This window comes from Rhinolophus hipposideros, assembly GCF_964194185.1.
Source record: "Rhinolophus hipposideros genome assembly, chromosome: 8".
Classification (NCBI taxonomy): Eukaryota; Metazoa; Chordata; class Mammalia; order Chiroptera; family Rhinolophidae; genus Rhinolophus; species Rhinolophus hipposideros.
Window position 1 is genome coordinate 86,724,106 of NC_138054.1, and position 15,959 is coordinate 86,740,064.

Consider the following 15,959-nt stretch of genomic DNA (forward strand, 5'->3'; position numbering starts at 1 on the left):
AGAAGGAGAGGTATGCGATGAAAAATGGTTAACAAAACATATGGAAGAGTTAAGTGCCTCCAAAAACAGCAGAGCGGAGTCAGGAGATGGAGAGGGACAATGGCAGTTATTTCAGACTGGATGATCAGGAAAGGCTTCTTGGAGGAGGTGACAGCTGATCAGCAGCTCCGGGGCCCGAGCCAACGCCCTCACCTAAATTCCACTGCCTGTGATGAAATCACAGCGCAACCTGCAAACCGTACTAGGGCTGGCCTGAACCGCACCAACTTTCACGGAAGGCAAGGGGCCGTAGGGAAATTCTGAACTCTGAATTCCATTCTTTGATCATGACCGCCACCCTGAACCGAAGCTCCACACGGATGAAGTTCCACAGCCTCTCTGCAGCAAAGCCTGCTCTTTGGGCGATGACATTAGCATGAGACATTTGCAGGACACAGTGCATTAGGTGTTTTCACTCTGCCTTTAAGAACAGGGCTCTGAAATCCGACGGCCAGATCTGAGGCTCTCGCACTTCCAGCTGAGTGACATAATGCGAGTGATACCCTCTCCAGCCTCGATTTCCCTGTATATGAGAACGCTATCTCCCTCTGGCGGCAGGAGAGCGTCAGACGATGAAAAGCCACGCAAAGCACTCGGAACACAGCCCCTGACAGGAATGGCCAGGAGTACCCTCGGCTTCCTGAGCAGCGTCCAGCTACCTCCCGAGACACTCTGCGAGTCCCAGGACACAGGACAGAGTCCATCAGACCTACAGCCCGATACCTTCGTGATCCAGCCTGACCCTTAAAGATGTTTTCTGAATGGCTGAATCACTACTGCAGAATGTGCCTGATTTCACAAGTCCAATAATAGCTTGCAAATGGAAGCCATCTGAAAATGTCCCTGAACTCAAGCTGGGTTGGCAAAGATTGGATGTGATTATAAAAAGGGAGAACAATAGCACAAGGAAAATTGAATCCATGTGAGATTTAAGTAACTTCATTCCAATAAGAATATTAAAATATTATAGTTTTGGCAATTATTAAATACTAAAACAAATGCAATTCTGTTAAATTGAAATCCTATTTTTAAGTTAAAAAACTGAAATTGCCAGAACTGTATCCTAAGGCTGAAATCCCCTTTTTGTTATAAACTTACCTGTGAAACAAATTCCAGGGTTTTTAATTATTCCTATTGAAAAGTTACATTTAATGCTGACTCAGTGGTTATCTGAGCAAAATTCCAGGAGAGTAGGGACTTATTTAAAGCTTGCTATGAAAGTATTCTTAAATACTTCCTGACTCAGAACAGAAACCTGTACTTTAAGGTCCCTCTGTAGCTTTGTCGTTACTGAAATGATGATACCCCAGTTTTCTCCCCACTCACTGGTTAACTCAGGTAGCACCCATCAAGGAATGTTCAAAGCCGTCGGTTGTCTGGCTTGGTGCTGTGGTTTGTAAGCTGGACAGGGAGAGGCAACACATTTAGTCATTAACGTCTTCTTATACAATCTTTTTCTCTGGAACATCCGCCTGAATTTTGGGTCACTTTCTAGAAGAGACAATTGAAAAGGAATCCAGCAGGTCCAAGTGAGGCTGAATACAGAAGTGCGGACAAATCCTACGACCTCAATAGGTTCGGCAAGTTAATTCTCATAAAAGCATTTCCAAGCCCCTTTTAATGTCTCCCAACAGAATGTAATTTCTGCAACTGCAAATCATTGAATGCAGTCGTGATATTCTCCAATTCTTCTTCTTAATCTACAGAGTAAATAATACCTACACACACACACCCTCCTGTCTCTAACCCTGTACTTTAAAAATAACTTACTATTGGCAAAAACTTAACCCTTTGTTGTACATAGAACCCACTATTTGCTAAGGTGGGAGAGCAGGCCAGGGGGTGGGGCGGGGAGGGTAATGCCCAACAGATCCAAGTTCCCAAGTGACACTGGAAGACACTTCCCATGATCCCCGTTCTCTTCTTTAGAACCATTTTCAAAAACCACAGCGTATTATTATAATGAGCTTGATTTCCATTCAACAGTTTTTATTGACTAATCAGTTGGACTCGGAAAGGCCTGTGACGGGGGCAGAAGCATATTCCACGGTTCAGAGTGAGACTAGACATGTCTTCCGAGGAGCAGCTCCTTGCTCAGACAGTCTTGCTGCACGAGGAAGATTTCCTTCCCCACAAAGGGGCGACTCTGCTTGTTCACTACTGCAGGAAAAGCCTTTAGAGAGGCTTTTACATTTAAAGGAAATGAAGCTTAAAAAAAAAAAAAAAAAAAAAAAAACAGAAAAGTACTGTAAAAATGAAAGACAGGATGGTATAGCTTGGAGGCAGTTCACATGCCAGCTTGCCATTTGAAGACCTCGGAACTCCCCGCCGAGTGTTTCTCCATCTGTAAATGATACCAACCTCATGATGTGTCAAGTTGGGAAAATGCTTAGCACAGTACCTGTGCGCAGAAAGCACTTGAAAGCCACGTTGAATCCTCCCGGAGAGATATCAGATTGTTTCCACTTGGGAGGAAGAAGCACAAGGGTGGGGTGGGAAAAGGACTGAAGTTCACCAGTGCAGCTGGGGAGGTGGCCCGGGCGGTCCCCAAATGGGAGACTGAGGCACAGAGCCTGCACCGATCAACCAATGAGCAGTCTTACATTTTTCCCTCTACACTGCACCCACTCAAACGTCAACTTTTTCTCCACCTTTTTTTTTTGACACTGATGTTTCAAATTAGAAAGAATTTTAACTGTAATATGGATGGCATCGTTCCCATCAAATTGGTTTTGTGTGTGTGTGTGTGTGTGTGTGTGTGTGTGTGTTTCCAAATCCCAGAGCACCCTGCATTTAGGCTCTGCATCTTGTAGGCAAATTCCCAGGGAAGGGAGGGGCCCAGCAGGGGCTGTGGCCTTGGAATAAACACGCTGAGAAACTGCAAAAGCTGGCTGTTCCTTTCCCTCTTGAGGCCTATCACCTCTTCCTTCTATAACGTACACTAAGACCTTTCTACAGCCCAGGGCTCGAGACTGGCTTCAGCACAGCCCTTTACCTTCACCCCCCAGATGAACTGGACAGCTTTCAGACAAATGGGAACAAGGATAGTACTACTTTACAGGATGACAGTAAGGATTAAATGTGAGGCTCAAATCAGAACACACAAGTACTTCAGCAATTAAGAGCTATCCACATTATTTTTCCTACATAAATGCAGAAATTCTTCAGTGTGCACTGAAATTACCTGTGAAATTTAACCTGCAGGCTACACAGGCCCACTCCCCAGTAGCCTAATTTAAAGGTCTGGTTATAGGGCCTCAGAGCTGGCAGCCAGACCGCTGTGGGTTAAGTCTGAGAACCACTGAGCTAGAGGGCAGGGCGTGGTTCTCGTCTTTTGCCAGCCAGTACCTGGCATCCAACACGGTGTCATCGGACAGGTCAGCTCAAGCTCTCCCCTCTCCCCAGTCCCTCAGAGTGGCCTGACCACGCTCAACACTCTTCAGGATACCCTTAGGAGTGCTTGACCAGCCACTGGTTGAGAGATCAGACCCCGAAGTGACAGCAGCAGGACTGGAGTCACCAGGGAGGCAAGACCTCGGGCTGCTGGGCCTCCTAACACGACAGGAATGGCAAACCTGTTTAACTATCAGCCTGATCCCTGGTGAACCGTACGTGTGCTCTTTATATCAGAGGGAACCTTCTTCTCACCCACCTGTACTCTAATCCACTTTCAAGGTAAACTGCCCTTTATGAACTTTTTTATGGGTATAAGCCAATCCATCCAAAGTAAGGTTCAACAGCCAATCAAAACCCACACCAACTGTCAAATGCATTAAACGAGCTGTAATTTTAGTAGGCGCTTTAATATCAGTATTAAGTCAGCACTTTGATATTCACACTCAAAGACTAAGCTAGAAGCATCTTCTCGACCACTCAGCCTTTGGAGGAACTGTGACCAAGTAGGAGGTTCTGGTATGAAGTCTAAAAAGGAGGGGAACGCCACCACGCACAATTTAAATTCCCTCGGGGTCGGGATTTTTGTCCACTCATGTCACCTAGGCACCTACAACACATCCGGTATACAGCAGGTGTTCGATCAACTAATGTGATTCTGTAAAACATCTTGCAAAAAGTACTTGTAACCACCAAATGAAAACAGCCATTCTAGAGGAATCTGTCATCAGAAACATTGTGACAGGTGCTTCAAAGCAGCAGCAGGGTCATCCGGCTTTAGTGATTAGCTTTTTAATTGTTTTTTAATGTTTAACTCCATAAAGAGTAAAAGCTACCAAAATGGGGCAGCTCGTTCCTGCCAAGACGGGAGTTGAGTGGCTTCTTGAGGACTCCTCCATTGAGTAAATACCTGAGTGCAAGACAGGCCTTGCCCTGGCTCCTTCGGTCCTGGGGGAAAGTCTGTCAGCATCCATGCCCCGTAAGAGACCTTCTAGAAGGAGAACAGAGCCCATCTAGTCCACTTCTGGCAGACTGGGAACTAAGATCCAGAAGGCAAAAACACTTGCCCAAGGATAAGGCCCCGAGGGCGGGACGCAGGCCACACGGCACTTGTTAGCCACCTGCTCACTGTGGGCGTGGAGGGAGGGCTGATGGTGTGCAGACGGCCAAGACGGAATCCCCCCCTCCTTCCCAGTGCGGTGTGCTCAGTACTCCATTTGAAACAACGAATACTGAAAGCCATTTCCTAACTCCATCCATCTCCCACCTCCTCCTCCCTGCTGGGCGTTTTACCATGGGAATATAGGCCAGAGATAAGGACGTTTGGCCAGGAGGTCATAGACCTTCAGATTTACTGCCTTTCCGTAGGAAGGAATGACACACAGATAGAAAGAAAATGAGAATGACAGGTGCCATCACATAGGACTATGAAACTGCCTGGTGTGCAACCACATTGAATCTCAAGACAAACAGCAACCCCATATACACTTACTGGAGATGTTCCAAATTCTTTGTGTCATTCTTTGGGGATCCTTAACAATAAAAATCCCCAGAGTAAATTGTTAGCAAGCACAGAGGAAGCTGGGACCCCACATATGAAACTCTCTTATTTCACTGTTGGTACTTCTCAGCACCACTTCCGACTGACTGCATGTCTACACTCTAAATGGTAGATAAGCAATTAAAATGAACAAATATTCAGTTAATGCCAAATAGAAACAAGGGAACCGAGCTTGTCTGGGTGGACTCCACACTGCACACCAAAGCATGCAGGCTCTGAACACCTTTCCTATGCGCCCCTTCATTTTCTGCCCCTAATTGCTCCCAATGAGGTTACAAAATGCAGTCCTTTCACAAGCTTTCAGAAAGTTTTTATTGGTTACAATTATATAAAACGTATCACTTGAATTCCCCCTTCGATATTAAGTGCTTGCTGGCAACAGCATAAAAAAACTTTTGTACATATCTGACAAGCTCAAATGATTTCATGCTGGAAGGGGGTAAAATAGCAAATAGCACTCTTATCTATCTACAATTAACCTCTTTCTCTCTTAAAAGGCTACAGTGGTTAAAATCAACGGACAACCCCTTTTGTATGTCAAATTGTAAATTTTAATGTTTTCATTAGAATAGTCTTTTATATCATAACTCTCCAACAAGAAACAATAAAATAACTAACAGCAAACTTCAATACAAGAACACTCTCCAGGTTAACAACTCAAACAAAAATGTAAAATGTAAATCACATATAATACAATTGAAGCGTCCAAAACAATTTAAATAATTTTAAATATTTTATTTTTAAACTGCTACAAATGCTTTATACAATATTTCAACATAAAAGTCCCCAGAACAGAAATGTAACAAAATGGGAATGATAGTGAAAGGGTTAAAGTGGCACAAATTCACCAAACAAGTATTAAACTACTAATTTTAAGAGGTAGATTACTTTTGAAGTTGAGAACAAAAAAAAAAAAAACCATGAATAAAACCTAGCCATTTTCCACCAACTCAGTCATTAACTAGGGGGAAAGCATATAATGCATGGAGAAATGATATACTCAGGAAGAGGCCAATCTGTAACAGTTTTAAAAATCTCTATGAGAGATTGCAGTGTAAAACCTCGTACATAAATTCCATCAGTTATACTTATGTGTATACACATATCTACACAGGCCTGTGATACATCCTGGGCATCGATATATTGCTACATACTCTCCAGTAATATCATAGTTATAAATTAGTGCCAGATAATTATTCGAGAGGATGTCCATTTGGATAGATAAACATGACAATGGAAGAGGCATAAAAAAGGAGTCCATATCCAATCTGGTTTCCTCTCCATCATGCTGGCAACTGGCTTGTGATTAAAAAAAGAAGGAAAAAAAAAGAACAGGCTAAGAGAAGCTCAAGGCCTCTCTCTCTGTCTATTACTGATTTAAAAGAAAGGCATCAAGAGCTGGTGTGTGACCAAAACATAGTAAAACGAGTGCATTAGAATTTGTCATCCCTGAAATCTACAACAAACTACTGATAAAACAGAGAACTTGCTTTGCAAGGTTAAGTTCAAATCATTCCTTCCTCTGCTATGTGCCCAAAACCAGGGCCCCACTCATGTCTGCGTTATCGGTCCCGTGACGACGAGCCAGTTCATCTGGCCCGTCGTACAACGAATGCTCTCTTGCATCTCAATCACCCGGAAGCCCAGCCCACGTGTTGGGCACCGGCGAAGCAGCAGCCGCCTGACTAACCGCGACCACAAGACGCCTGCCGGCAATCAGCTGTGTGCTAGGATTTCTGAGTCAGCTTCAACGGGTCTTGCAAGCTTGGTAGATTTCGTATCGTTTGCCGTAGTGCTTATCCTAAGTTGAGCATGCATTACCTTTATTTAGTCAATTAAGGTTTGTTTTGTTTGGGGGGCTTTTCTACAGGAAGTTCCTAGAAAATAAGAAAACTGAAGATAAATGACAACGTAACATAACCTTACATGAATTGATCATGTTAAAAAAAAAAAGTGAGCAGACCACATGACAAATGTTATTAAGACAGCAACAGAAGGACTCGGAAGGGACACAGGAACTTGGGTGCCTACTCAAAAGGCCACAGCCCTATGTGGAGTGGTGTGGCAGAGATGGGTATGTGACAAAGTAACATCAGTTTATTTTTGTAATCAATTCAAGGTGAATGGGAAAACTTGGTCTGGAATTTCATCTTCCCTCTCCGTCTTTTAAGTGTTTTTGATTGGCTGCAAGGAAAACAGGATTTTTTACATAGAGGTGCTCTAACAGGAACGTTCCAGAATATAAAAACACCTTGGGATTTACAAAGACCAAAGATGGGTAAGTGGGGAATGAAGAACATAATCTCTTTCCTTCTTTTTTGATAGCCCATGGGAATGAGCCCTCAGCAACAGACCTAAGTCCATCGGGGCCGAAAAGCCACAGGTAGGCTCCGACTGCTCCCTGTGGAAGGGGAGCCCAACACAGGGTACACTGAATCGGGGGCGGCAACAGGACAATCTAAAGGTGGGTGGTATGCCTGCTGTCCTTTGCTCCTTGTCCTAAGAAAAGGACTTGGAGCACGTGTCTTTGTTACACCCTGATTGGGACGATGGCTTGTGCTCCAGGAAATGGCCAACCGGCAAATTCTGCTGAGCCCTCTGTGTTAAACGGAAAATTCTGAAAAACGCTTAACTTTATTCACATGGCTGACTGCAAGCACATACTTCAAAAAACTGTGGAATCCTAAACTGGCCTCCAATGTAAAAATGTCTGAATGCCGGGGTCTAACTCTTAATCACAGGTCGTTGTAACGAAATACACAGGAAAGGACGTGCTGCCAGCTCTGTGGTAAGCCCCTGAACACACAATGAAGTAAAGCGAAATCACTGAAAACAGAGTGAAAGCGAGTTATTTCTAAACATGTGTCATGAGATCATCTTGAATAAAACATACAAGTAGAAATACACTGAAAAGGAAGAAGACTGTGGTTAACACAACTCCTTACCAGTGTAACACAACAAGCGTTCCCCAGCAGAATGGCCAAGTTCAGGAATCCCAGTTTTACACCAAACGCATGTGCTAAGACCACAGCAAACTCCCTGAAGAAAGGCCCACTCTCGTGTCCAGATAATCACATACAATGGCCTTTGTTTTCTAATTCCCAGAAATACTTCACAAACTGACGGACCCCTGTGTAAGACACACGTCCTTCTGTGTCCACAGCACCATTCCAGGGACTCACGGGGGGGGGGGGGGGGGGGGACGGACAGCGACCTGCCACTACCATCTACCAGTTAGCACAATACTGTTTCCTTATCTGATGCTTCTGTGTTTGCTTTTAGGCCAAATTTCATTTCCAGCAACGTAACCCTGTTAATTATGAAGCAAAGCAAAAGAATTAAAATGAACTGGAGCCAAAAGGAGAGAGACACTTTTATCAGGCACTGAGGTCCTCTGCAGTCTTAGGGGCTCTTCTAACAGCAGTGGACGCATGCGGAAGAGGCTTCCTGATGAACTTCATCAAGTTCTAGCTACACAGAGAACTTTTCTGTACAGTTATCTTAAGGTTTTCATGTCAACTTGACCCTTGAGCTGTATAAATGGGATCCAGTACAAAATGAGCTTCTCTCAGATATTACTGGAGACCAGAGGGGATCAACACCCAATACATTGTAAAGCATCAGCCAGCCAGGAGATGGTTCTCAGAACAGTCCATGAAAAATGAGGGCGCATTCTGGTTCTTTAACCTTGAAAAGTTCTCAGTTCAAACTCAGTACAAACAGGTATACAATTAACTTGCTACAAGGACGCAGCGCTAATAGCTGATAAGCAGGTGCTCTTTTCACCTGGGCTAAGCTCCTAGGTGGTACCTACGTTATGTGTTGCGGCCAGAGACCAGGTGTTGAATGAGCTCTACAGTCCCTAACTGTTTAGTACGTTTCTGAAGTCGCTTTTCACAAGTGTGACCTTGTGTTCCCACAGTGAATCGTTGCAATCAGCCATGGCTAAAGATTCTCCTCTCCGTCTTTTAGCCAGGACTTCAGGCACACCCGCACCCAGAATTCTACCTCATCTGCTATGCAGTGCTAATAACAGTACCTGAATCCTCATGCCCGCCCCCACAATGGCAGCCCGCTCTCCAGGTGATGCTAATTGTGTTTGCCTGAAACACCAAAGAATTTTCAGACAATGAGAGCTACAGCCGAGAAAGCCTAGTCAGGCAGCTCACTCTGAAAGGACAAGATTTTAAAGTGCTTTGCAGAAATCCTATCTGCTGATGAGCATTTCACAAGAATGACCTGTAGGCATTATTCAGGAAACAGCAGGAATTCCAAGAATGTTTATTAATCCAGGTTATTTAAGTAACTTAGAAAGTTTGAGAAGTCGATATAACAAACTTAAGTACTGCCCTACGCTTTTTATGTGTTACTAATATAGGGAAAACACAGAATAAAACCGTGAAGTCACTTCCGATCTGAGATGCATTCTCACATCATTCCTGGAGAAACAAAGGCAATGACAAGCCAGGCTGAATTGCCCTGGGTTTCGACATGTGCCTGAAGGAACCGGGGGGTCTGGCCTCAATGCAGGTGCTAAGCACTGTCCTAGCGTCCTCTCTTTTGGGATGTGGCCTGTTTATCACCTATGCCTGGAGACAGGAGGGGGTGGGGGACAAAAAGGCATTTAAAACTGAATATGGTGTGTTTTATTTTAACCAATGAAGCAAGTTTTAAAATGCAAACAATAGAGGAAAAGCATAGAATCCTAGAAGCATTCTCACTTACTGTACTTGGGTCACAGAAATATTAAACAAGACTGCAAAGTGGTTTTAATGAATTCAGTGATCCATTTTAACAGAAGTAATTACCCAGAAATAATACAAGTGACATTGAGACACTACCCAAGATATGAAGGAAATTTAAGAGAACGCCACCTTTTCATAATGGGGTACTTTTGAGAGCTTGCCTTGATTGCAAATTCAATTCACAACTGGCCCTAAACGAAATGGCACACTTTGGCAGTCCCAGGCCTGAGACAAAAGCTAAGTATCCATCTCTGCAGAGCAGTGACCCTTCTTCACATGCCTACCTCTGAAGCCAACAGCCATTTCCTTTAAATGCGTATGTCAAAATTACACAGGAAACAGAAAAAACAAGCCACTGGGCAAGCACAGTGTTTTCTTCCAACCGCCTTTCCCGCCCCCTCGCTCTGGAGCTCTGCATCCTCTGGCCCTGGGACATGGCTTACCTGACGTCCTTGGGCTCCTGCTTGCCGCTGCCGTCCTCCCTCCTGTTTTCACTCGGGTCCGCAGCAGCTGCCAGCTGGAGGCTTCGGGTGATGGGCCCCCCACTCCGTTCTCTAGATTTTACATTGAACCGGTCTGTTCTTTTCTTACTGGCCAAAGCGGCTTTGCTTTGCAGGACGGCTTTGCTTTTCTGCACCCTCACGTGCAGGCTCCGAGACGTCTTGCTTGAGAGCTGGGCAGAATGATTCTTGGCCACAGCTCTGGGTTTCTTCCCCTCGACCTGAGTTATTTTAGCCACTCTTATCGGGCTCGAGTTCCTTAAAGAGGAGCCTGGTTTTCTGGACTTCACCGAAGCTGCAAACTTGACATTCTGCTTGGACCTGAAGGACGAGGAGGGCAGCGGGACCTGAGTGGGGCCTGAGCTGCGTGCTCGGGTCTTCCCCAGAGGAGCCTGCATGCTCTGCATTTTTATCTCCGCATCCGCGGTCCGCCTGCGGTGGCTGCTGCTGTGGTTTCTGTCGCTCCCGGAAGGTGGTGATAAGTGCCCGCCTTTCTTGGATGAGTGGGAAACTTTTTTTTTGGAAGGAGAAAGCGGTTTTTTGGGACAGCTGAAAGCGGCGTGTTTGTTGAGGCTTCCAATGTACGTGAACTCTCTGTTACAGTACGGGCAGATGTGCGAGGCGGCCTCCGACGCGTTTTTCAGGTCAGCCTTCTGCCTTGCGGATTTGTTTTTTTGAAGGATTGCTTTCTGGACAAGTTGGTTTTTTTTCTTCAATGCATTCAATTTGAGCTTACTCGGCGACATCTTGCTGAGCTCCACACTGAAGTTCAGTCTTTTGGGTTGTCCCATTCGTCGGAAGGCATTTTTCCCCGAGTTATCTAAAACCAGCACTCCATTTCTGGGTTGTACGGTTTGCTTCAGTGGTACTGGATTTTTCTTAGGGGTATACCTCTTCTTGTCACTAGCAGACGCACATGCCAGGATGTGTTTGTGTAACTCAGGCATGTTGTCAACACCTTTTCCACACTTCGTACAACGAATGGCAGTAGTAAATGTCTGTGGAATATTGTGGGTAGTGAAGTTTGTGGCCGTCGCCCCGATACCCATGGGGTTTCGGTGATGGTACTGAAAGGGAGGTGGTTTAAAGCTTGGGTAATGTTGATTGAGACCTAACCGAACATCTGGATCTTTCGTCTTTATTCCAGAAGCCATTATTTTGATGGTCGTGTAAAGCTCTTCGGAGGAATCATTTAACTCGTCTTCCTCTTTCGACGTTTCTGGAGGATCATCTGGCAAACTGTGCATATGCTGTACGTGGGCCTTGCTGGGATCTGTGAAGTTCTGCGGCCGCAGGGTGCCGCTTTCAAACTCGTGGTGTGTGCACACCTTGTCTGGATGGAGATCTCGCTGGTGCTGCTGCAAATTGCACAAAAAAGCAAATTCTTTCTTACAAACTGAACACACAAAGATATTGCCAACTCCATGGAGCAAAAAGCGATGTTCTGACAAATCAGTTTTAGCCTTAAAAAGCTGCACACAAAATTCACATTTGAAGGGCCATTCTTCAGCATGAATAGATAAATGTTTGGTTAGATCCTTAATGGAAAGGAAAGGTGATTCACAGACATTGCAGACAAAGTTTTTGTTGAATGTTTCCTGAACAATATCCTGCTCGACTGCAGACGGGGGTTCTTCCCTGGCTTTCAGATCTTCATTCTCTAACTCTTCCTGTTTGAAAGATATCATGGGGAAGGAAGCTTCCAGATTATCCCCAGAGGAGACAACAGACGATACTGCTGAGAGAGGAGGTGGTGAAGGGGAAGAGGAGGAGGAGGAGGAAGAGAATGAAGATGAGGAGGAGGAGGAGGAGGAAGATGAAGAAGAAAGTGTGGGAGGCCCCGGGGAAGCAGCCGACGTGAGGGGCTCCACAGAAGGAATGGGCGATGGCGAGCGAGACACCGTAGGGGAAAGAACTGGAAGCGGGGACTGGGCAGCAGCATTCGAGAGTGGGGAGGGGCACGGGCGAGGAGAGGCACCGTCCCCGGAGGAGGGGGCTGCGAGAGGCACCGTAGGAAGGAGTGGAGGGGGTGGCGTGGCAACCGTTAGCACAGGCGGACAGGGTGGAGGGGAAGAGGGATGGGTTGGGACCAGGAGAGGCGGCAGCTGCCCGGAAGAAAGGGAGGCTGTCTGTAGGGCAGGAGACGGAGGAGAAACATCAGGCGGGGCCTCAACAGCAGGGCCAGATGAACTGGAGTCAGGACCAAGGGCAGCATCCGGTTGGGGCCGCAGGGATTTACAAGGACTCGGGCTCCTGGTCACATCTGCGGGGCTGTCTGTGGGCGCGTCGATGCCGCTGTATTCACTGAGGAGAACCTTCTGCAGCATGCAGGTGGCTGGTTTCCTCTTCTTCGCAGCGCTGCAGGTGGGCTGCGCCAAGTGACTGTCCTTGAATTCCTTGCTTTCGGCGTCACTACAAGGCTTCTTGTGCACACTGAGGTCTAAGACGGATTCCCACTGGACCGGAGTCTTGCCGGTGCCCTCCGCCTTCTGTTTGACACCGCTGGATAAATCCAGGGGCTGCTGGTTGCACACATTGCTAAACGTGGAACTGGCAGCCCACTCTTTGGGTACCTTGTATTCATCAAAGCACGGCGGGCTCACAGTTTCTTTCTCATCTCTCCCAGACAAACTCCACGCCGGAGAGTTGCTAAGACTTTCTAATTTGGGCTTTTTGGAACTTAGAACCGCCTCCGTCCACACTGCTTTACCATCGCTTTGCTTCCCGAAGTCCCGCAGGGCAGGACTGTGCTGTGGAGAACTGGGAGGAGAGCTGGTCCGCCTCTTGAACCTGCTTGAGCTCACGGGCAGCATGGACGCAGGGGCGGACACACAGACAGGCCCTAACTTAGGGATCTCGGGCGTCGGAAGCCCCGCAGCAGCAGTTAGCTTGTCCTGGGTCTGAAGGAGTTGCTTGAGCTTCGATGACAAATACACGCTTTTCTCTTTGTGGAAAGACACGGCCTCTGTAGTTGATATGGTAAGAGGCAGACTCAGGGAACACGAGGGGGCGACGGGGTCAGACTCTGCTTCAGCCTTAATTTTGGGTAACGCGGGAGGACTAGCAGTTCTCCGTTTCTTGGACTCACTGTTTGTGCTGCTGGTAGGCTCTTTAGGAAGCTCATCTGTGATGGGGACCTGGGTGGTCTTTATATTCTGAGTAATTTCCACTGTAACTGGAGTCAGCAGACAATTTATACCGTACAAGTCTGCCGAACTGGATTCCATCTCAATCACGTCGCAGTTACTGGTGCTGCTGCTGGTCTGAATTTTACCATCAATATAGTAATTTAAGTTTTCAGAGATATTGCTGGAAATGTCCATGATGTACACGTCGTCTGCCTCCCCCTCCTCCTCCGGTTCTGTGCTGGGAACGTAGGCGTTCTGGGCGGGCGGGGCCTGCTCTGCTGGAGGCTGTGGCTCTCCCAGGAGGCCACCTTTTCGCCGCACACCTTTGGGAATCAGGTGACGCTCGTGAACTCGACGCTGATGGCGTCTCATGTTCGTATGAGTTCCAAAAACCTTTTTACAATATTTGCACGGATGAAGCTCTTTTACTTCTCCATTCTCTTCTACGACAGAAGAATTGACTGTTTCTTGGGAAGTTTTCTCTGAATTCAGGGTCAGACAGTCTGGCCCAAGAGAGGGAGCCTTCGAGCCACCCTCTGGCGTGCCGCTGTCGCCAGAGACTCTGCCGCCGGCGGGCTCTTCCGACGGCCGTAGTGCGAGGCCGGGCTTTCGCTTCAGCCCCGCCTCGTGGCGGCGCTCGTGGCGCCTGCGGTTGATCTGCGTGCCAAAGGCTTTCCCGCAGTACTTGCACTTGAAAGCATGGTTGACCGTGGATATGTGGATATGCATGTGGCGTTCCAGCCCCTGTTTGGTGGTAAACTTCCTTTCGCAATGCTGACATGGAAACATAAATGTGTCAAATACGTCACCATTGGCCTCGTCTTTCGTTTTGCGAATCTTAATCACGGGTGTTACCTCTGGAGAATCTTCGAGAGTTTCTTTTGAAGCGTTTTTTGGTTCTTCTAATAAATCTTCTAGCTTCTCATCACACCGCATTTCCGGCTCCGTCACAGAACTTTCATGGGGCAGGTCAGCTTCCTCTTCCCCCTCTTCTTCCAACTCGTCGTCCTCGTCCTCTTCCTCTCCCTCCAAGTCATTCACCTCGCAGAGCACTGCTTCCAGCTTCCCGTCTGGTTCTGCCTGTGGCTCGCAGGAAAGGGGAGGAACTCCGAGTTCCGGAAGCACATCCTGACTGACCACCTCCTGAGGAATGGCTGTCTGCTCAGCTGCTGAAGCTGAAGGCTTCTCGTCCTCTTCTTTGGAACCTAGAAAGCAGAGGAAGCAGAACCAAGGAGGTGAGGGCCAAAATTAGCAACTTTATGATCAATTCTTATTTATTCAAGGTATTTCTCTTATCACTTAAAATGTGTAAGGGAGATAATGATTAACAAATAGCTCTACATTCTCATTTATAAAGTTGTACTGAATTTGAATCCATTTCTCCATTCACTCATTCATTCATGTGGCCAATATTTAGAGTATCTGCTCTGTACCAGGCAACACACTGGGCAGTGAGGAGACGTAACAGGAACAGAGTCACGTGGAGCTTAGATTCTTTGGTGTGTGTGGTCACACATATATACACACATGTCTGTTTAAAGAAACTCTAGTGCTTAAAACTGTGCTGGATGGAGTAGCTGATACTGAATTTCTGAAGACTAGTTGTGAATTCCAATTTCTCATGATTCCAAATTGAAATAAGACATTTTGCTACGTATTACCAGCTTTGATTCTTAATACTCTGTCTTGAATGGAACGCTTCTCTCCCTCTTTCTTGACTAAAAACTATGTATTTAGAATCTGGAATATTTTCCAGAATCACGTGGTCAAAATGTTTTCAAGTAAAAGAAACTTCAGCGAGCATCCCTTCTAAACCTGATCAAATTAAGAGCTCAGGAGCACCTCAAGAAGGAATAACAATCTAAAGTCACTTCTGAGTCTCTAGGCCCAGGAGAAACCCACTGGTGGTCAGGGAAGGACTCACTAGTCGGGTGACAGCTGAGCAGAGACCTAAAGAAAGTGAATCATGCAAATATCTGGGGGCGGGAAGCCCTCTGGATAGAGGAAACAGCAAATGCAGACACTCTGAGTCAAGAACCTGCCAGATGTGTTCAAGGAAGAGCAAGGGAAGTTGAAAAGACTGTGGGTGGGGGAGGGACTGGAGGAGGAGAGGAAAGGAGATCAGACAGGTAACCAGAGGTAACCAGCTCACACAGGAATTTGTAGGCTGTTGGCCTTGACTGAGTGAAACAGGGAACTACCAGAAAGTTCTAACAGACAAATATAACATAACTGACTTTTCTATTCCAGAGAATCCCTCCAGTGGCAACGAGGACGACAGAAAACTCCCGGCAGATAAGGGTGGAAGCAGGGAGACAAAAGAGCTACGTCCTCCAGGAGGAGGGCAGGGTGGCATGGGGAGGTGGTGGGAAGCGGGCAGACTGGACAGATTCTGGAGATGGGCTGCCAAGATCATCGTGGACTGGCAGTGGTGAGAGAGGTGTCAAGAGAGATCCCACAACTGCAATAATGCTGTTTACCAAATGGTAGGTGGCTGCTGGGAGAGCAGGTTTGGTCTGTGTGTGGGTGCGTGTCGGAGGAAAACCAAGTTTCCTTTGGATGTGCTCGTAAAGATGTTAAGTAGTTAGTTACA

At 46.6% G+C, this 15,959-nt stretch overlaps 1 protein-coding gene across 4 annotated transcripts in view; it reads right to left on the minus strand.

The window, feature by feature from the left end:
• The window catches only part of PRDM2 (PR/SET domain 2), a 114,336-nt gene that overhangs the window by 23,877 nt on the left and 74,500 nt on the right, over window positions 1–15,959 (minus strand). For 2 of the 4 annotated variants that reach the window (XM_081057089.1, XM_081057091.1), the window contains one exon: window positions 10,182–14,571. The exons of 1 other annotated variant lie outside the window; for it this stretch is intronic. In XM_081057089.1, coding sequence (XP_080913215.1) covers window positions 10,182–14,571 — 4,390 coding nt within the window. Of the gene's footprint in view, window positions 1–5,279; window positions 6,871–10,181; window positions 14,572–15,959 lie in introns of those variants that run through there. One more of the 4 variants, XM_081057090.1, reaches the window with a different exon arrangement.